This window comes from Somniosus microcephalus, chromosome 2, assembly GCF_052327205.1.
Source record: "Somniosus microcephalus isolate GS21.2 chromosome 2, FLI_Smic_1.0, whole genome shotgun sequence".
Lineage (NCBI taxonomy): Eukaryota > Metazoa > Chordata > Chondrichthyes > Squaliformes > Somniosidae > Somniosus > Somniosus microcephalus.
In genome coordinates, this window is record NC_140988.1 from 10,391,374 (window position 1) to 10,412,907 (window position 21,534).

General features: G+C 47.9%; 1 protein-coding gene across 3 annotated transcripts in view; it reads left to right on the forward strand.

The window, feature by feature from the left end:
- Positions 1–21,534, forward strand: part of LOC147122540 (netrin receptor UNC5C-like) — a 690,555-nt gene that overhangs the window by 611,687 nt on the left and 57,334 nt on the right. For 2 of the 3 annotated variants that reach the window (XM_086006449.1, XM_086006469.1), the window contains exons 6-8: positions 3,861–4,041; positions 11,308–11,475; positions 21,146–21,310. In XM_086006449.1, coding sequence (XP_085862575.1) covers positions 3,861–4,041; positions 11,308–11,475; positions 21,146–21,310 — 514 coding nt within the window. The remainder of the gene's footprint in view (positions 1–3,860; positions 4,042–11,307; positions 11,476–21,145; positions 21,311–21,534) is intronic. The other variant, XM_086006460.1, reaches the window with a different exon arrangement.

A 21,534-nucleotide genomic window follows, 5' to 3' on the forward strand; every position in this document is an offset into this window, starting at 1 on the left:
CCTCAATAACCGGCAATGTTGCCGAGTCCGAGTCCGAGTCTCCCGCGGTGGCTGAGTTAGTCAGTGGGGGGTAGTTCTCCAAACTGCCACTACTCGGCTTCTTGGCGCTGTCGGAAGTCCGAACACCTCAATAACAGGAGTCTGACTCTCCCGCGCTGCCAGGAGTCTCTTCCGATCCGCCATTTTTCTGTTTACTGTATAAGTTTTGTTTCACTGTTAAGTAATTAAAGAGTTATGGATTACCCTCAACTGGCAGTACTGTACTTAATCAAGCATCTTCCACCATCCATTTAACACAACATTCTGTAGGTGAGTACCCAGTTACTGTATACTGCACATTTCTTGACTTTTTTATTTTTGTTTGTTAAAAATAGCCTCGGTAGATAACCCTCTCCGTCATCCGGAATTTTTAATCAACTGGCACCATCCCGGTCCCGTCGGTGCCGGATACCAAAGAGTTTCCTGCAGCGCCTTTTAGGAGCACAGAACGTCTCAAAGTGCTTCGCAGCCAGTGAAGTACTTTTGAAGTGTAGTCACTGTTGTAATGTAGGAAACGCGGCAGCCAATTTGCGCACAGCAAGCTCCCACAAACAGCAATGCGATAATGACCAGATTTAGTGGTGTTGATGTTGAAAATCCCGGCGTAAGACCCTCATGCAGCCCTCTCCCCTCCCCCCGGCTGTTGTGCTCCTAGTTCCTGCTGAGGTGCACGCGGTGAGACATGTGATGAGACAGGGCGCTCCCTAACTGCCCTCGGTACAACACGTGACAACGGCGCTGACTCCCTGAGGTGTCTCCGGTGGCTGCCTGGAAGGTCCCGCTGGTCCACAAGTTAAGGGCGAACTTGCCCGGACAAAATCTTTCCCCCAAAAAAAGAATTAAGAGATGCGCAGACAAGGCAACAGCCCCCCTCCCCCCACTTCCATCCCAGACATATCTGAACGCATTCATGTCTGATAATTAGTGTATAAATATATCATAATACAGGCTGATGTTGTATAGCGTGCAATCAGAGCAAATTAGTAATTAGCTGGGGGAGGCGGTGAGCAGCCTCTTGGTACTGCTCATCTGTGTACATCGCAGTGTGTACCAGATTCCTCTCCTGCTGTACAGCATGAACAGAAGCAGTTTTGCTGGCTCATCGCAATTATAACGCTCACAGCCTTTAAGCGAGATCGCCAGGTGCAGTAGCAGTGCTGTCATCGCTGGTGATTCCACCTCGCTTTTCATGCAGTGTGGCGGCTTTTTTTTTAATTCACTCACGGGATGTGGGCGTCACTGGCGAGGCCCAGCATTTATTGCCCATATCCAGTTGCCCTTGAGAAGGTGGTGGCCTTCTTGAACCACTGCAGTCCGTGTGGTGAAGGTGCTCCCACAGTGTTGTTAGGGAGGGAGCGCCAGGATTTTGACCCAGCGACGACGAAGGAACGGCCGATATACTTCCAAGTCAGGATGGTGTGTGTGACTCGGAGGTGGAACTTGGAGGTGACGGTGTTCCCAGGCGCCTGCTGCCCTTGTCCTTCTAGGTGGCAGAGGTCGTGGGTTCGGGAGGGGCTGTGGAAGAAGCCTTGGCGAGTTGCTGCCGTGCATCTTGTAGCTGGGACACACTGTCTGCTTTGTCGGGTTTATGCTCGCTGGTGCTCCCTCACTGCACTGTGCGGCTTTTTTTAAAGAAGGTCGACCCCAGTGAGCGTGCAGCCTTGTTTCAGCGCCCTGGCTGATGCTGCAGAGATAATGGGTTGGATTTTCATTGGGCCGTGGAGGCAGGATTGGAGGCGTGTGGGGGTTTAAAATCCCGAAATCGGGGGTCCCAACCCCATCCCACCCCCAACCTGCCTCCATGTCAGTATCAAAGGAGGCGGGTACCCGCCCCGCACTGGGGCCCGCCTACCCAAGGCGGGAAGGGGATTAGTGCCAATTAACTGCCTGTTAACAGGCAGTTTTTAGCCTAATCCCTATTTTCATTGTTGAAGTGTGGGATTCCCGACGGCTCCAAACCACGACAAATTAGCAAGGCGGGCCGTCGGGATGAAGGGCTTGGCGGGTTCGAGATATCCGGTGTTCAGGTGAGTGATAGGTGCATGAGTGCAGAGGTAAGTGTGTTTGGTCTGTGTAAAGTGTTTAAAGAAATTCTACTAACTTTTACTTACCTTTACAGCCTTCCTTCCTTCAGGTCTCAGGAGTCCCTCATCTCACCGGCACAGAAAGCAGAATGGCCGCGATCTGTCAAAATCTGCAGCCTCTGCTTTCTGTTCCGGGGAAATCTCTAAATCATCCTGAGAGGAAGGAATTAACCTGGAGTACAGATTGCCAGTGTTTGACAGCTTCAAACAGCTGTGAAACGTTGATATTTCATCTGTTAAAAAGTCTTGACAGATGAAATTTCAATCTGTGACGTCACCTGTTGCCGGGTGGCCCTTAATTGGCCTGCTTAGCCTGCTGGGCGGGCTCAACAAGGTCAATCAAGTCTAAATCGCGTGGGTTGGCTAGAACTCAATGGAGGCGGGACTACAACCCCAAAAGTTGGCAGTTAGAAAGATTACCTGTAAACATCTGACATTATTCTCTGACTATATAAGCTGTGTCTTTATGCATCTCTCCACTTCACCTGACGAAGGAGCAGCGCTCCGAAAGCTTGTGATTTCAAAGAAAACTGTTGGACTATAACCTGGTGTTGTGTGACTTCTTACATGATCTAATAGGCTACGGAGCATGCTCAGTGAAGGGAAAGCCCAGAGCTGAGCAGAGGTGACTGTTTCAGAGGGTCATAAATAAAAGTAACAGACCATTAGCGCGATGTATTCTGAACGTCGATGGTTATTATTGCGTCGTGGTTTGAGTTCTGGTCCAATTGTTTCCATGTTAGTGTGAATGAGCGTTGAGAATGTTCCTCACTCTCTTAACCCTGTAAAGAAAATAATTCCATCATAAAACTATTGGTCCCTTTAGAACCAGATGCCCATATTTTTACCCCAGTTTTCACCTCTCCTCTCCTAATCTTAGATAGAGTGGATAGGAAGGACCTATTTCCCTTAGCAGAGAGGTCAATAACCAGGGGGCACAGATTTAAAGTAATTGGTAGAAGGATTAGAGGGGAGTTGAGGAGAACTTTTTTCACCCAGAGGGTGGTGGGGGTCTGGAACTCACTGCCTGAAAGGGTGGTAGAGGCAGAAACACTCATCGTATTTAAAAAGTACTTGGATATGCACTTGAAGCGCCGTAACCTGCAGGGCTACGGACCAAGAGCTGGAAAGTGGGATTAGGCTGGAGAGCTCTTTTTCGGCTGGCACAGACACGATGGGCCAAATGGCCTCCTTCTGTGCTGTAAATTTCTATGATTCTAGGCGCTAACGGTTTGGTTCCACGGGTACTGGCAACCCTCCAGTACATCACCCAAGTTGGCTAGTTCTCACATATAAACCTCAATAAGAGAGCTTTAGCAGAATATTCAACTGTGGAAGGCCTGGTGCCCATGTCAAACCTCCGCTAAATGTTCATGCACATGTCTTTCCAGCAACCAAGATTAGGAACCCTGGATGAATTTGCCCCCTCCCCTCCTTCTTAACCTGGGGGGTCACTGAGGTTTATTAAAGCACTCTTGCTGCCAATCCAGCTGAGGTCAACTAACTCAAGACAGACTAGGATTCGGTCCTAGGACTTTCTTGGGTTGAATGTCTCTGCTCGGATTCTAATCACTGATGGGAGCTACAAGACTGCATTAAGACATCATTTGTTGATGAGACTGTGAATACATTTGGTTTAATACAGTCGTGTTGTGCCTGGTAATACTTATTCATGATGATACAAGTGATTCAGAGTTTACAAGTTGTCACAGTGCAGCGTGATCTCTTAAATTCCAGGTGGAGTGGTTGAAAAACGAAGAAGTCATTGACCCGGTGACGGATCGGAACTTCTACCTGACCATCGACCACAATCTGATCATCAAACAGGCCCGACTGTCTGACACCGCTAACTACACATGTGTCGCCAAAAACATAGTGGCCCGCCGGAGAAGCACCACAGCTACCGTCATCGTCTACGGTAAGCTAACACACGATACCGTGACAGGCTATCGTAACTATTGATAGATGCATGATCGGTACAGATTGTACACAGCGTTTTATCATACAGTGCTGCAAAATAACGACAACGTGGGAGTGAGACACATAGAAACATAGAAGATAGGAGCAGGAGTAGGCCATTCAGCCCCTCGAGCCTGTTCCGCCATTCAATGAGATCATGGCTGATCATCCAAATTCAGTACCCTGTCCCTGCTTTTTCCCCATATCCCTTGATCCCTTTAGCTTTAAGAAATATATCCAACTCCTTCTTGAATATATTTAATGAATTGGCCTCTACTGCCTTCTGTGGTAGAGAATTCCACAGGTTCACCACTCTCTGGGTGAAGAAATTCCTCCTCATCTCTGTCCTAAATGGCTTACCCCTTATCCTTAGACTGTGACCCCTGGTTCTGGACTCCCCAGCCATCAGGAACAGCCTTCCTGCATCTAGTCTGTCTAGTCCTGTTAGAATTTTATAAGTTTCAATAAGATCCCCTCTCATTCTTCTGAACTCCAGTGAGTATAAGCCCATTCGACCCACTCTCTCCTCATACGTCATTCCTGCCATCCCAGGTATCAGTCTGGTGAATCTTCGCTGCACTCCCTCCATGGCAAGAACATCCTTCCTCAGATAAGGCGACCAAAACTGCACACAATACTCAAGGTGTGGTCTCACCAAGGCCCTGTACAACTGCAGCAAGACATCCTTGCTCCTGTACTCGAATCCTCTTGCTATGAAGGCCACAGGCCGGAATTTTAATCTGGAGGCAGTGGGGGAGGGGGGCTAGAAAGCTGTCGGGAGAACGGGTTTCCCGCAGGCCCTGACGAATTTAACGGCAGGGCCCGATTACCATTTGAAAGATCTGTTTCCCACCCACCCTGTTTGCAGCCAGCCAGATGGGCGGCGGGTGGCTGGGGGGGGGGGGCAATCGGAGGCCTTGGGGAATGTCTGATCGCTGGGGGTGGGTGAGGCAGGGACGCTGGATCCAGCAGGGAAGTGGAAAGGCACTTACCCCCCTGGATCTGGCGGTCCTCGCCTCCCTTTAGCGGGCAGGTTACCCGAGGCCCGGGACACCCGACCAGCCGGAGTTAAATTTTTAATGGTGGTTCGCCACAAGGCACGCAGCCTCATTATAATATTTAAATGGGCGACCCGCCTCCTGGCAGCGGGTTGGTTGCCCACCCCCCCGTCCCGCCTCCGTTAAAACCGGAAGGAGGCGGGTTGGGGTCAGGATTCCGTTTTTAATACTTTAACCTCCCACCCAACCCCAACCTACGCGTTTTTTTGGGAGTTAAAATTCCCCCCCAGAGTAATGGAGATATGTGAAATTATCCCTCGAGTCATAAGACTTCAGTGGAGAAACATAGAAACATAGAAGATAGGAGCAGGAGTAGGCCATTCGGCCCCTCGAGCCTGCTCCGCCATTCAATGCAATCATGGTTGATCATCCAAATTCAGTACCCTGTCCCTACTTTCTCCCCATACCCCTTGATCCCTTTAGCCTTAAGAAATATATCCAACTCCTTCTTGAATATATTTAATGTATTGGCCTCTACCGCCCTCTGTGGCAGAGAATTCCACAGGTTCACCACTCTCTGGGTGAAGAAATTCCTCCTCATTTCTGTCCTAAATGGCCTACCCCTTATCCTTAGACTGTGACCCCTGGTTCTGGACTCCCCAACAATCGGGAACATCCTTCCTGCATCTAGTCTGTCCAGTCCTGTCAGAATTTTTAAAGTTTCGATGAGATCCCCTCTCATTCTTCTAAACTCCAGCAAGTACAAGCCCAATCGACCCAATCTCTCCTCATACGTCATTCCTGCCATCCCAGGTATCAGCCTGGTGAATCTTCGCTGAACTCCTTCCATGGCAAGAACATCCTTCCTCAGATAAGGCGACCAAAACTGCACACAATACTCAAGATGTGGTCTCACCAAGGCCCTGTATAACTGCAGCAAGACATCCTTGTTCCTGTACTCAAACCCTCTCGCTACGAAGGCCAATATGCCATTTGCCTTCTTAACTGCCTGCTGCACCTGCATGCTTACCTTCAGCGACTGGTGCACAAGGACACCCAGGTCTCGTTGCACTTCCCCTTCTCCCAATCTATTGCCATTCAGATAATAATCTGCCTTCCTGTTTTTGCCACCAAAGTGGATAACCTCGCATTTATCCACGTTATATTGCATCTGCCATGCTTTTGCCCAATCACCCAACCTGTCCAAATCATCCTGGAGTTTCTCGGCATCCTCCTCACAGCACACGCGCCCACCCAGCTTTGTGTCGTCTGCAAATTTGGAGATATTGGAGAAATGGTTACGGTGAATGTTACAGGAAGTGTGCACTATACAAAAGACTCTTACTACTCTATAGAAGAAGATTTAGATACTTTGGAATCCACGTGATTAAATTTCAGTTAATTATACCATCTTAAACCCTTCAATTAAATGATTTCATTGAAGTGTTATTTCCAGGTAATCAGCTACAAATTAAATTGTGGTAATCCAGCCATGTCATGTCACAAATCTAATCCTTCAGTGAGGATCTATTTATTAGAGTCCCCTGGATTTTCGCATCCACAATGTCACCAATTAAGAATTTTGTCGAGAGACAGTTTAGTGTATTAGTCCAAAAACTGGACCTACTATCTGACTTGCGGTAAATTGGAGTTATTTAGAAAATGGATTAAGGGCTTTGCTTAACTTATAATCTACTGCACTCGTTCCTGTTTAAGCAGGTCTGCTTTTGCTGTTTAACAGCTCACTTCAATAGTTTACTCACTTCTGAAGAGACAACCTGCGAAAGCAATAAACTGGTACATGTTGCCTTATTAAAATAATCCTGTAACTGGCAGAGAGTATAACCCGAGTTTAATCTCTCGCAGCAGCAATAATTGCTCCAAGAACCCTTTATGTATTATGACACCCCTATAAAATGAAAGCCAAGCTATAAATAACAGTGACCCATGGACTCTGCGTTTCCCTTCACACTCTACTGATACGAAGGATAATTTCCATGCCTTCATTATTCTGTGTATAATCACTCCTGTGTCTCATTTACTGTGTGTGATCACTCGCACATCTGGATTGCTCAGTGTGTGATCATTCCACATCTGGATTGCTCAGTGTGTGATCATTCCCACATCTGCATTGCTCAGTGTGTGATCACTCCCACATCTGCATTGCTCAGTGTGTGATCATTCCACATCTGGATTGCTCAGTGTGTGATCATTCCCACATCTGTATTGCTCAGTGTGTGATCATTCCACATCTGGATTGCTCAGTGTGTGATCACTCGCACATCTGTATTGCTCAGTGTGTGATCATTCCACATCTGGATTGCTCAGTGTGTGATCATTCCCACATCTGTATTGCTCAGTGTGTGATCATTCCCACATCTGCATTGCTCAGTGTGTGATCATTCCACATCTGGATTGCTCAGTGTGTGATCATTCCACATCTGGATTGCTCAGTGTGTGATCATTCCACATCTGGATTGCTCAGTGTGTGATCATTCCCACATCTGTATTGCTCAGTGTGTGATCATTCCACATCTGCATTGCTCAGTGTGTGATCATTCCCACATCTGTATTGCTCAGTGTGTGATCATTCCCACATCTGTATTGCTCAGTGTGTGATCATTCCCACATCTGTATTACTCAGTGTGTGATCATTCCCACATCTGCATTGCTCAGTGTGTGATCACTCGCACACCTGGAATGCTCAGTGTGTGATCACTCGCACATCTGCATTGCTCAGTGTGTGATCACTCTATCAAGGCCCTTCAGTGGGGGAAACTGACCCTGTTGTAATAATACACCTGTGACCGCAACTCCCCCTCCCGCCCCCACCACCCACCCCTTGCTACATTTGTGGAGAGCAAACTGGCTTTCACTGCAACTGGTCCCTGCAGTGACCTGCGAGGAAGTGGAGGCCTAAAAAGATGTTGATCACTTCCAGGGCCACAGGCAGTGTTATAGAATCATAGAAACTTGCAACACCGAGGGAGGCCATTCGGCCCGCCGTGCCTGTGCTGAATCTTTGAAAGAGCAGCCGCATTAAGTCCCACACCCCCCGCTTGTTGTCCGTAACCCTGTGAGTTCCTCATCCTCAAGAACCCATCCAACTCCCTTTTAAAAATTATTGATGGAATCAGCATCCACCACCTTTTCGGGCCGAGCGTTCCAGATCTCGTCACCTCTCTGAGTGAAAAACATTCTCCTCATCTCCCCTCTAGATTTTTTTCCAATGATTTTAAATCTATGACCTCAAGTTATTGACCCACTCGCCAGAGGGAATAGTTTTTCCTGATTTACTCTATCAAAACCCCTCATCATCTTGAAAACCTCCATTAAGTCACCTCTTAACCTCCTCTGTTCCAGGGAGAACAATCCCAACTTTTCCAACATCTCCTCATAACTGAAGTCCCTCATCCCTGGTAACTCGCTGGTAAACCTCCTCTCTACCCCTTCTAATGCGTTAACTGGCTTCTGCTTACCCTCAGGCTCTGGGGGCAAGACTGGAGAAGCTGGGATTGTTCTCCTTAGAGCAGAGAAGATTAAGTGGAGATTTAATAGCGGTGACATGAATCAGTCATTCATGAAAGAAAGACTTATGAAATAATACTGAGTGGCCTGCGGGTGGCACTGTCCAGGGAGAGTATAAATACTCGGGCACGGGCCCAGCTTGCCCAGGATATTCTTAACAGGAACTAGTGAAGGACACAACTAGGCCTCCATGTTGTAAAGCAGTTGATTAAAGCTTTGCTAAACGCTTAGACCAAGTGCCTAGTAGTTTTCTTACGTCAAGCGGTGTCCACAATTATGGAGGGTTTTGACGGAGTAAATACAGAGAAACTGTTTCCACTGGCAGGAGGGTCGGAAACCAAAGGAAACAGAGTTAAGATAATTGGCGAAAGAACCAGCGAGTTGTTGTGATCTGGAACGCGCTGCCTGAAAGGGCGGTGGAAGCAGATTCAATAGAAACTTTCTAAAGGGAATTGGATATATGTTTAAAAAGAAAAAATGTGCAGGGCTATGGGGAAAGAGCAGGGGGGAGTTTCGCCAATTGAAGAGCTCTTTCCAAGAGCCGGCACGGGCACGAGGGGCCGAATGGCCTCCTTCCGTGCTGCATAGAAACATAGAAACATAGAAGATAGGATCAGGAGTAGGCCATTCGGCCCCTCGAGCCTGCTCCGCCATTCAATGCGATCATGGCTGATCATCCAAATTCAGTACCCTGTCCCTGCCTTCTCCCCATATCCCTTGATCCCTTTAGCCTTAAGAAATATATCTAACTCCTTCTTGAATATATTTAATGAATTGGCCTCAGCTGCCTTCTGTGGTAGAGAATTCCACAGGTTCACCACTCTCTGGGTGAAGAAATTCCTCCTCATCTCAGTCCTAAATGGCTTACCCCTTATCCTTAGACTGTGACCCCTGGTTCTGGACTCCCCCGCCATCGGGAACATCCTTCCTGCATCTAGTCTGTTTTCTATATATATCCATTGCCAAATATTTGTGCCTGGCTTGTTGATGCAATGAAAACATAGCAGCAGGCAGGGGACAAAACACCTCGAATGCCATCCAGCATCTCTGGCAGCACTTCTGTTTTCTGAATGATGAGAAAGTAGGAACTCCAGCGGAGCAAAGAGCTTTGGGAGTCCGATTGCACAAATCATTAAAAGCTAGGAGACAGGTACAAAAAGCAATTAAAAAGGCTAATGGAATATTGGCCTTTATCCCAAGGGGGCTGGAATAGAAAGTTGCATCGAGCCCTGGTCAGACCCCATCTGGAGTCACTGTGATCAGTTCTGGGCCCCGCACCTCAGGAAGGATATATCAGCCTTGGAGGGGCTGCAGCGCCGATTCACCGAAACAATACTGAGGCTTAAAAAGTTAAATTATGAGGGCAGATTGCATAAACTTGGCTTGTGTTCCCTTGAGTATAGAAGATTAAGGGGTGATCTAATTTAGGTGTTTAAAATGGTATAAGTATTAGATCGGGTAGATAGAGAGAAACTATTTCCTTTGGTGTGGGGGGAGTCCAGAACAAGGGGGCGTCACTTTAAAATTAGAGCCAGGCCGTTCAGGGGTGATGTCGGGAAGCACAAAGGGCGGTGGAAATCTGCAACTCTCGCCCTCAAAAGGCTGTGGATGCTGGGGGTCAGTTGGAGCTTCCAAGATTGAGATGGGTAGATGTTTGTTAGATAAGTGTATCAAGGGATAGGGAGCAAAGGTGGGTCAATGGAGTTTGAGGTGCAGATCAGCCCTAAGCTAATTGAACGGCGGAACAGGTTCCAGGGGCTGAATGGCCTCCTCCTTGTTCCTGATGTTCTGTGTTCTCTGCTCTCGCTGCTCCTTTGCTAAATCAAGTGACAGGGGAGCGCTGAAGGCTATGCCCACCACGGTGAAGATTCTGACCACACCGCGTGATGGAAACTGCTGCCGTTGCCTTCGTGTTGCGGACACGCAGGAACGAGCGTGAGCACACCACCAGCTCAAGAGCCTCACGGGGATTTAATGATAGGCATTCAACCGGCAGAAATGGCACCGAGCCACAAACCTGAGAAGTTGTTGCTCAGTATCGCTCGGCCCCCCACAAACCCTACACCATTTTCTAGGCTACAATCACTGGAGGATTAGTCCACCATCAATGACTTTCTTGCTCCAGATAACAGGGTTATTAATTTCAATAGATCCCGCGGCACTATTTCAAAGAAGAGCAGGAGAGTTCTCCCCGGTGTCCTGAGGCCAATATTTCTCCCTCAATCAACGTCACTAAAAAAACAGATCATCTGGCCATTCACCTCATTGCTGTTTGTGGGACCTTGCTGTGCGCAAATTGGCTGCCGCGTTTCCTACATTACAAAAGTGACTGTTCTTCACACAAAAGTACTTCATTGGCTGTAATGTGCTTTGGGACGTCCTGAGGTCGTGAAAGGTGCTAGAGTCTTTCTTTTCTTTTAATATATTTTAATATTAAGGATATTCATCTTTATTCTAATCCCAGAAAAAAAATCCTTATGGTTATAGCCACAGAATGTGCAGTGCATGGAAAATGTTATTTATTAACAACATTCTATAGCACTTCATAATTTAGTTCCGAAGTTCTAGTGTAAGTTAAAACTGGATCCGTACGTATTGAATTGGAGTTTTGTGCTTTGGTTCTTGATCCTTGCAGACGCTGTCTTAATTGCATCTCACCCTCTTCCCTTCTCCTCCCCCCCCCCCCCCCCCCCCCCCAGTTAACGGTGGCTGGTCGACATGGACAGAGTGGTCTATCTGTAACAGTCGCTGCGGGAGGGGCTACCAGAAACGTACGCGCACCTGCACCAATCCCGCACCGCTCAACGGAGGGACCTTCTGCGAGGGACAGAGCGTCCAGAAGATTGCCTGCACCACCATGTGTCCCGGTAAATGTGAACCTCACCAGACTCACCATTGCCCACTCGCCTTACTGCACCGGGAGATATTCTCTTCTCCTACCCATGCTAATGGGTTCGGCAGACTGATTCCTGGGATGGCAGGACTGTCGTGTGGGGAGAGATTGGGTCGACTGGGCCTGTATTCGCTGGAGTTTGGAGGAGTGAGGGGGGATCTCATGGAAACGTATAGGGTTCTGACAGGGCTGGACAGACTGGGTGCAGGGGGGATGTTTCCCCTGGCTGGGGGAGGTCTAGAATGAGGAGTCACAGTCTCAGGGTACAGGGTGGAACATTTGGGACTGAGATGAGGGGGAATTTCTTTACTCAAGGGGTGGTGAGCCTGTGGAATTCTCTACCACAGAGGGCTGTGGAGGCCAGTTCACTGAATGTATTTAAGAAGGAGATAGATATATTTCTGGACACAAAAGGCATCGGGGGGGTATGGGAAGAGAGCGGGAATTTGGTATTGGGATGGATGATCAGCCATGATCGTATTGAATGGTGGGGCAGGCTCGAGGGGCTGAATGGCCGACTCCTGCTCCTATTTTTCTATGTTCTATGCTTCTAATACCTCACAATTTGGCTCTTTCAAAATATTGGTATGCAAAAAATGGCTAATGCACTTGTACGGAATTCTATTCTATTTCAGCTCAGACATTGTCCCATTTAAATTAAACCGGGGAGCACCTCCATTGAAATAGCAAACAAATTTCATATCACTTAACATTTAGGTGCATGAGTAGTCAATGAACGCTCTACCTTGCAGCGTCTGAAAAACGTCTTCTCTCGTAGTGTCTACACTGGACTATTGATTAGTGCTTAGACTAGATTGTTGTCTTGTAATACTATACTAGGCAATTGACTTCCAGTGCTTAGATGAGATATTGACTTGTAATTCTGTACTAGACTATTGACTTATACCGCTTATTGTCTTCTAACACTAAGCAATTGACTTGCAGTGCCCATAAAAGGTATTGGGGAGATTTCCGTTATCACTGACTGGGCGCTAATCTGGCAAAGTGCCCTCCCTTTACAGACCCCGCCCTATTTTCATTGCATGGAAATAAATGGAATGAAAATCAGGAAGGTTCTATAAAGGGCTGGCGATCTAGGAACACAGGAACAGGAGTTTGGCATTCAGCCCTTCGAGCCTGTTCCCACCATTCAATTAGATTATGACTGATCTGTACCTTAACGCCAGTTACCCGCCTTGGATCCATATCCCTTAATACCCTTGCCTAACAAAAATCTATCTATCTCCTTTTTGAATTTTTCAATTGGTCGATATCCACAACTTTTTGGGGGGAGAGAGTTCCAGATTTCCACTACCATTTGTGTGACGAAGTGCTTCCTGACATCACCCCCTGAACAGCCTGGCTCTGATTTTAAGGTTGTGCCTCCCTTGTTCTGGACCCTCCCACCAAAGAGGAAATAGTTTCTCTCTATCAACCCAATCAAATCCTTTAATCATCTTGAACACCTCAATTAGATCATCCCTTAATCTTCTACGATAGCAAAATACTGGCGGATGCTGGAAATCCAAAATAACAACAGAAAATGCTGGAAAAACTCAGCAGGCCAGGCAACATCCGTGGAGAGAAAATAGAGTCAACGTTCCTTAATCTTCTGTATCTGCTCCACCAGATAACCACTCAGGCAGTGAAAATGAAAATCTACCCCACTCCCCTTGAATGCTATACTGGACCATCGATTTGTTATACTAGACATGGTGGGACTGATTTTAACATCCTCTAGATGAGGTATAATGGATGATTTAAGAATGGACGGCGATCGATCCCAATGGATTGCTACCCATTTAACGTCACGTGCAAGTTTTCAGTGAGACTTGAGCAGGTGGCAGTAGGTTCCTGCCCTAAATAGGCAGGAACATCATAAAGTGAAGGGGAGGTGCTATTATCTGACGCCAACAGCTTTTTGTATAGCTTACAAAACTTCTTCATCATCATGTCCACAGTACTCGGACAGCTACAGATCCGAGGCTTAATGTTTGAGTGCCGTAACACCGCCTGTTGTTGTAAAGGCTGCCGCGGATGGGGCTTGTATGCCTTGGGCCCCTTCCAGCAAGCCACAGGGAACGTCAGCAACATCATCAGTCAATCTGCACTCCACACCACTATAAAGCAGGTGACTGATGTCTTAGTTGCCAGGACAAACTACTTTTGCCATTTTCCCAATGGCAACAAGAAACCCGCGACCTCTACCACCTGGAGGGAGAAGGTCAGCAGGCACATGACAACACCACCACCTGCAAGTTCCCCCTCCAAGTCACACAACATCCGGACTTGGAAATATATCGGCCGTTCCTTCATCGTCGTCGCTGAGTCAAAATCCTGGAACTCCCTCCCTAACAGCACTGTGGGAGCACCTTCACCACACGGACTGCAGCAGTTCAAGAAGGTGGCTCACCACCAGCTTCTCAAGGGGCAATTAGGGATGGGCAGTAAATGCTGGCCTTGCCAGCGGCGCTGTACGTATAGCTGACGCGTCCCTACGGGGAACAAGCATTCCATTGTACTTGTTACATATGGCAAATAAATCTAATCTGAATCTGAATCTGAATCTGAACAAAAAAAAACTGCAGTCGAGGGCTTTGCTCAGATTGTAGGACATCCCAATGTCCAGGGCATGGTAAATTGCACCTGTGAAGCCCTGCATGGTCCAGGCGGCAATAGTAGAGTTCATGAACAGCACGGGCTTCCAGTCCCATTAATGTGCAATTCATCCGTGAGCCTCTGCACAGGATCGTGCAGGTGGATACCCACATTACTCGCAATATGCATGAGCTCTAACTTTTGATAATTCACCATTATTCCACACCCCCCCTCCCCCCATTGCTTGACCCTGGAATAAAGTGCAACCGCAGCTCCTTGGAGGCTAAGAGCCACCCGCTGCAGCCCTAGCTTTTGATACTGGTGCACCATCTACATATTCCTGCCCAACACTGATATAATGAGGTCCATGCATCAATGAGAACCATCATTGAATGCATAATAGGAAAGGTGAAGGAGAGACTCAAGATATTGACGTATCTGGGAGCTTCCTCCAGTAAAGGTCAGCCAATGTGTCATCGTGGTATGTTGTACGCTGCACAACTTTGCTATGCGGTACAGATTAACCATTCACTTGCCAGAGTAGCCTGGCGACCCGCCAGAGGGAAGAGGACCTCCCTTCTCTGCTGCACTTGTTCCAAATAAAATCTTCACTGTTCCGTATGGAAAAAAACAAGGTGCTCGTTTACATCGCTTATCAATTGCAATCCTGCCACTGCACCTTTGCACACTTTTGGTCAACAGCACCCCTTTAAGCTGCGCGTGGGCCTTTTCAGACCCGAATAGCTAACGCTTCCCACCACCCCCCCCCCTCCCCAAATGGGCAGAGAGCCAATCGCAGGTTTCTCTCACTCCTGCAGCTCGCCCACGTTATGTTAATCAGGATGAGCTTGGAAACTCGGTGGGACTGGAGATGATGCATTCAGACAGGTGCTAGTCCTGGCGCACTCGCCTCCCACTGGTTCCAACACAGGACACTGAAATCAGCCTCTACATCTCATGATGCTACACTGCACTCTTGTCCTGTAACGCTATGCTATTGGCTTGTTGTCCTAGATGATTGAGTTGCAACACTTCTACTGGACTGTTGACCTTTAATTACTTACTGACTGGTAATACTAAAACCCTCATTCTCGTCCCACTCCCTCCACCCACCACGCCTCATTGGACTCTGCTAGTGGGTAAACAATCATTGCCCCTCTCTGCTTCCCCTCCAGAACGACCGATCACTCAGAAACAAGGCCCTTGCCATTCACTATCTTGTGATGGACGATGGCACTGACATCCTGGCTTTGACTGGAACTTGGCTGACACCTTGCCCCTTACCGTACCCTCTCTGCCTGGCTGTATTTTCTACTACCTGCCCCCTCGGTGGCAGTGTGGCCCACCTTAGTCACTCCTCCTACTCCTCTGGTACCTTCTCCTCCGTCGAGCGCCTCACCTTGTTCCATCCCTCTCGCCTATTCTATGCTGTCTCTTGCCTGCCCCCCACCTCCAAGCCCCACCCAGGATTTCACCCGATAATCGCACTCCTTTCCTCCCAAAACCTTTGCACTGAGCATCTTCCTCATCCTCTGTGACTTCAATCTCCATCTCCACTCTCCTCTGAATTCACTGCCCTCCTGTCCTCTTTAAACCTCTCCTCCATATAAAATCTCCTTCATGGCTACCGCCTCGATCTTGAATCCTCCCGTGGTTTCGATCACTGATGACATATACCGTATAATATATCATTTAAAATGTTTAAAATGTATTTAAACCCTTATTTGGAACTTCTAAATTTCAGTTACTGAGAAAAAAATAGCATTCTCAAAGATTAAGAAGTTTGCAGATGATACAAAAATTGGCCGTGTGGTTGATAGTGAGGAAGAAAGCTGCAGACTGCAGGCAGATATCAGTGGAGTGGTCAGGTGGGCAGAAAAGTGGCAAATGGAATTCAATCTGGAGAAGTGTGAGGTAATGCATTTGGGGAGGGCTAACAAGGCAAGGGAATACACATTAAATGGTAGGACACTGAGAAGTGCAGAGGATCAGAGGGACCTTGGAGTGCATGTCCACAGATCCCTGAAGGTAGCAGGACAGGTAGATAAAGCGGTTAAGAAGGCATACGGAATACTTTCCTTTATTAGCCGAGGCATAGAGGTTATGCCTGAACTGCATAAAACACAAGTTCAGCCACAGCTAGAGTACTGCGTGCAGTTCTGGTCACCACATTACAGGAAGGGTGTGATTGCACTAGAGAGGGTACAGAGGAGATTTACGAGGATGTTGCCAGGACTGGAGAATTTTAGCTATGAGGAAAGATTGGATAGGCTGAGGTTGTTTTCTCTGGAACAGAGGAGGCTGAGCGGAGACCTAAAATTATGAAGTGCCTAGATAGCGTGGATAGGAAAGACCTATTCCTCTTAGCAGAGAGGTCAGTAACCAGTGGCATTGATTTAAAGTAATTGTTAGAAGGTTTAGAGGGGAGTTGAGGAGAAATGTCTTCACCCAGAGCATGGCGGGGGTCTGGAACTCACTGCCTGAAAGGGTGGTAGAAGCAGAAACCCTCATCGCATTTAAAAAGTGCTTGGATATGCACTTGAAGTGCTGGAACCGACAGGGCTACGGACCAAGAGCTGGAACGTGGGATTAGGCTGGATGGCTCTTTTTCGGCCTCCTTCTGTGCCGTAAATTTCTAAGATTCTATGATTCAAAGTTTTCAGAAAGCATTTTGAGCAATTTACAGGGAAAAGCTAGCTGATGGGCAGATTATAGGATGGCAAGTTCACCGAGGTGATTTTCACTATAAATAAAGGATAGACAGACATTGCCTGAAGACTACACTTGGCCTTGACTCCCTGTGTGCGCCACGAGAGGTTGACTAGTGCCACCGTTTTTATCCACCATCTCCAGTCTTGCTCTGGAGGTTCATTAAGAAAACGAACAGTTTCCTGTCACGATTATATTGCGCACTAAATCTGACCATTACGCTTGCAAATTTACTTATTTAATTAGTTCTCTCTGAATTTATTAGTCACCATTGAGCCTAAATACTTTAATCGCAAGTTCCTTCTTTAAATCTCTTCAGATGCCCAGGGAAACAAAGCTGACCGTAAACTTCAGAAGTGGTTTCTTCCTGTGAGCCAGTGACACTGGCGTTGTGTAGACTTCATTGGCTCTGACTTTGTGTTAGACTCCAAACCACCATCCGACCTAAGCACTGTATCCTGACACATTCAGGAATGGATGAACAGGCTGGGTCTCTTTTCTCTTGAATAGAGAAGCCTGAGAGGTGACCTGCTCGAGGTCTTTCAAATTATGAAAGGTTTTGATAGAATAGATAGAGAGAGAGAGAGTGTTTCCACTTGTGGGGAAGAGCAAAACTACAGGCCATCAATGTAAGATCATCACCAAGAACTCAAATAGGGAATTCAGAAGAAACTTCTTTACCCAGAGAGTGGTGAGAATGTGGAACTCACTACCACAGGGAGCGGTTGAAGCGAATAGTATAAATCAATTTAAGGGGAAGCCAGATAAGCATATGAGGGAGAAGGGAATAGAGGGTTATGTTGATAGAGTTAGATGAGGAAAGACGGGAGGAGGCTCGAGTGGAGCATAATCGCCGGCATGGACTGGTTGAGCCGAATGACCTTCTTTCCATGCCGTATATTCCATGTAATTCTTGCACACATGAGATTGGCGGAAGCCCATGTACCAACGTTTAATGCTCTTTGCCCTCCATTGCTGCGCGCGCACTATTTTGGCCAAGATGTCAATCTGTGTAAAATAAACATGTAGACATCTCCCGTCAGAAGGTTGCACTAGGAACTGTAAGGGGTGATTCCGCGATCCCAGTGGAAGTGTGTCGGGGAAAATCCAAGGCTGTGGGCCCACGGTTTCCATCCTGTGCTTCCCCCTGCTGGGAGTGTCGGATCATGGAATCACCCCTTTGGCATGAGCAAGCTACCTATTTTTAAGGGAACTTCGCCAGTGGGAAATTCTACTCTTTTGATTGCTTGCTACAGTGCCATTTCTTCTTTTGAAAATGTTTATTTCGATAACTGTCAAGGAACGTGGATTTCAGGATAGAATGCACAGTGGGGATTATCAGTGGAATACTTCGGGACATAATATTTTAGTTATGTGGAGAGACTAGAGAAGCTGAGATTGTTCTCCTTGGAGCAGAGTGGGTTAAGGGGAGATTTAATAGAGGTGTTCAAAATCATGAGGGGTTTTGATACAGTTTTTTTTATTCGTTTATGGGATGAGGGCATCGCTGGCGAGGCCAGCATTTATTGCCCATCCCTAATTGCCCTTGAGAAGCTGGTGGTGAGCCGCCTTCTTGAACTGCTGCAGTCCGTGTGGTGAAGGTGCTCCCACAGTGCTGTTAGGGAGGGAGTTCCAGGATTTTGACCCAGCGACGATGAAGGATCGGCCGATATATTTCCAAGTCAGGATGGTGTGTGACTTGGAGGGAAACTTGGAGGTGGTGGTGTTCCCATGCGCCTGCTGCCCTTGTCCTTCTAGGTGGAAGAGGTCACGGGTTTGGGAGGTGCTGCCGAAGAAGCCTTAGGGAGAAATTGTTTCCACTGGCAGGAGGGTTGGTATCCAGAGGAGACAGATTTAAAATAATTGGCAAAAAATACAGAGGGGGGGGCGATGAGGAGAATTTTTTTTACTCAGCTGTTGTGATCTGGAATGCGCTGCCTGAAAGGGTGGTGGAAGCAGATTGAATAGTAACTTTCAAAAGGGATAAATACTTGAAATGGAAAAAAAATGCAGGACTATGGGGAAAGAGCAGGGGACTGGGACTAATTGGAGAGCTCTTTCAAAGAGCTGGCACAGGCATGATGGGCCGAATGGCCTCCTTCTGTGAACATAGGAACATAGGAACAGGAGGAGGCCACTCAGCCCCTCGAGCCTGCTCTGCCATTCAATGAGATCATGGCTGATCTGCAACCTAACTCCATATACCTGCCTTTGGCCCATATCCCTTAATACCTTTGGTTAACAAACATCTATCAATCTCTGATTTAAGATTAACAATTGATCGAGCATCAATTGCCATTTACGGAAGAGAGTTCCAAACTTCTACCACCCTTTGTGTGTAGAAGTGTTTCCTAATATCACCCCTGAAAGGTCTGGCTCTAATTTTTAGACTCTGCCCCCTAGTCCTAGACTCCCCAACCAGCGGAAATAGTTTCTCTCTCTATCTACCCTATCTGTTCCTCTTAATACCTTGAAAACTTTAATCAGATCGCCCCTTAACCTTCTAAATTCAAGGGAATACAAGCCTAATTTCTGTAATTTCTCCTTGCAACCTAACCCTTGAAGTCCGGGTATCATTCTGTATCACTGTATGATCCTAAGATTCTGCAGGGTGTGGGTGGTGCATTGTGGAGTGAATTCTACGGATCCTGACTGGGTAGCGGTTCTTGTTTTAAATTAAGATTGACTGCCCGTGAAAGGTGCTGCAACAAGAAAGACACATTTAACAGCTGGGGTGAGCTGCCTGCTGTCTCTTTTCGGAAACGAGTGGCCTCCGATTTTGAAAATCTTCTCAGTTTAAGCCAAAGAAGCAAAATTCGTGTCAATTAACTTGACCCCCTGATGGTACTTCATTTCCATTTCCGTGTCAGTGGTACAGTCGGTTCTGAATCTCCCAACTTCCACTGAGAGGATTTTCGAGATGGCATCCGAATAGGGAGATTAGGGTCGCTAGCCCTCCAGGATTGGCCCTGGAGTCTCCAAGGAATTGAAGATTAATCTCCCGCATGCTGCTGGGAGCAAAAACCCAGGAGAAAAATCATAGGGGGCATTAAAAAAAATGTATTTTCTTTGCACACTTTTGTGATAAAACTGTTGGACACGGGAGAAAGGCTGCTTGACTGACAGTCAAGAATCCTCCAATCGGGGAATGAAGAGTCCATTTGCTTTCCGATTGGCCGTGGGAAGGCGGGGTTGGCGAGTGTGGACGGGTTGGGCGACCAATGGCGGGAGAGTGGGGGCGGGGCGGTTGGAGGCAAGAGATCATGTGACGACACCTCCAGGAATCTGTCCAACCAGTGTTGGCAACCCAAAGGGAGATGGGAGGATAGGTAGCCATTTTCTTGTATCAATTGGTTTAAGTACTTATATTAAGAATTCTTGCACATTGGTAGAAGAAAGCGACTCCACGCTGATCTCCAGGTCCTTGCTGCAGTGTAGTAGGCACAAGGATCTGGGATTCACCTTCCTTTCCCTTATGGAGCAGGGTGGCGTGCCAACATGGCGGCACAACGCAGCCTCGATCTGCAGCACCTGCCGAATACCCGGCCCCTAAACCGCATCTCTGGGAGCCGCCACCGAGTGGAGCCCCATCCCCCCACCCACCCCGGGGTGATTCCCTCGCACAAGGAAGACGGGAAAGTTGTCGGGAGAGTTGTCGGCAAGCTGCCTTTGTGCTCACTGCCATTGTTTGGCGATGGCGATGGCGCTGGTGCCAGTCTGGGAATCAGATGGGCGGCCCCCCCCTTGCTCTCTGCCTGTGATTCGGGAGGGGAGGCAGGGCACAGGAGCGCTCCTTTTAAGTTTCGGCGCTGGCGTGTAACGGACGACATCGGATCTGATTTGAAAGAAAAGTCGGGAGAGGCGCCGAGCGAGCGGCCAATCCGACGTCGCTCATTTCGCGCACCATCAGTAAATTACCCCCGGGGAGCTTGTCCTGAAATTTACATCAATTCCCACCCAGCAATCTGCACTGTCACAGTGGATGGTCATTGGGCCTCCTTTATTAGGCACGAGATTCGGAACACTGTGTCAACGCAATACTTCCAAATGTATTCATTGACCTAGCCCATTTATCCGTACAATGCGGGCGTTGTTAGCGCTTTAATCCGAAGTCCCATTTACCACTGCAGACGCCCGAGTAACAAAGCGTCACGAGCGACTGGTTCCCGCGGATCAGCGACGCCACCCGCGGAGTCAGGCAGATCTCGTTCGCCCGCCCCCCACCATCCCCCCTCCTCCCACCCGCTCGTAAAGACACGGCTGATCATTTGCCCCCTCCCCCCGCCTCCTTCCGTTGCATACTTGTGTACTGATGTTTTTCTCTTGTCGAACTGTAGTTGATGGTGGGTGGACGGAGTGGAGCAAGTGGTCAACCTGTGGGACGGAATGCATGCACTGGCGGAGGAGGGAGTGCACAGCCCCCGCCCCTAAAACCGGCGGGAAGGACTGCCAAGGACCGCTGTTAGACTCCAAAAACTGCACTGACGGCCTATGCATGCAAAGTAAGTGAGGCAGATCCTACCTTGTACTGCAGCGGCTGAAGCGTTCACGCGTTTAACCCTTTCCGCCCCCACCCCTCTCGCACCTCCCCCCCCCCCCCACATCCCTGTTCTAATATTATTAGCCCTTTGCACATTCCTATCCTCTTCTCTGTGTTTCTGCTACCTTTCAGCACTTTAACAAAAAAGACTTACATTTAGATAGTGCATTTTATGACCACCGGACG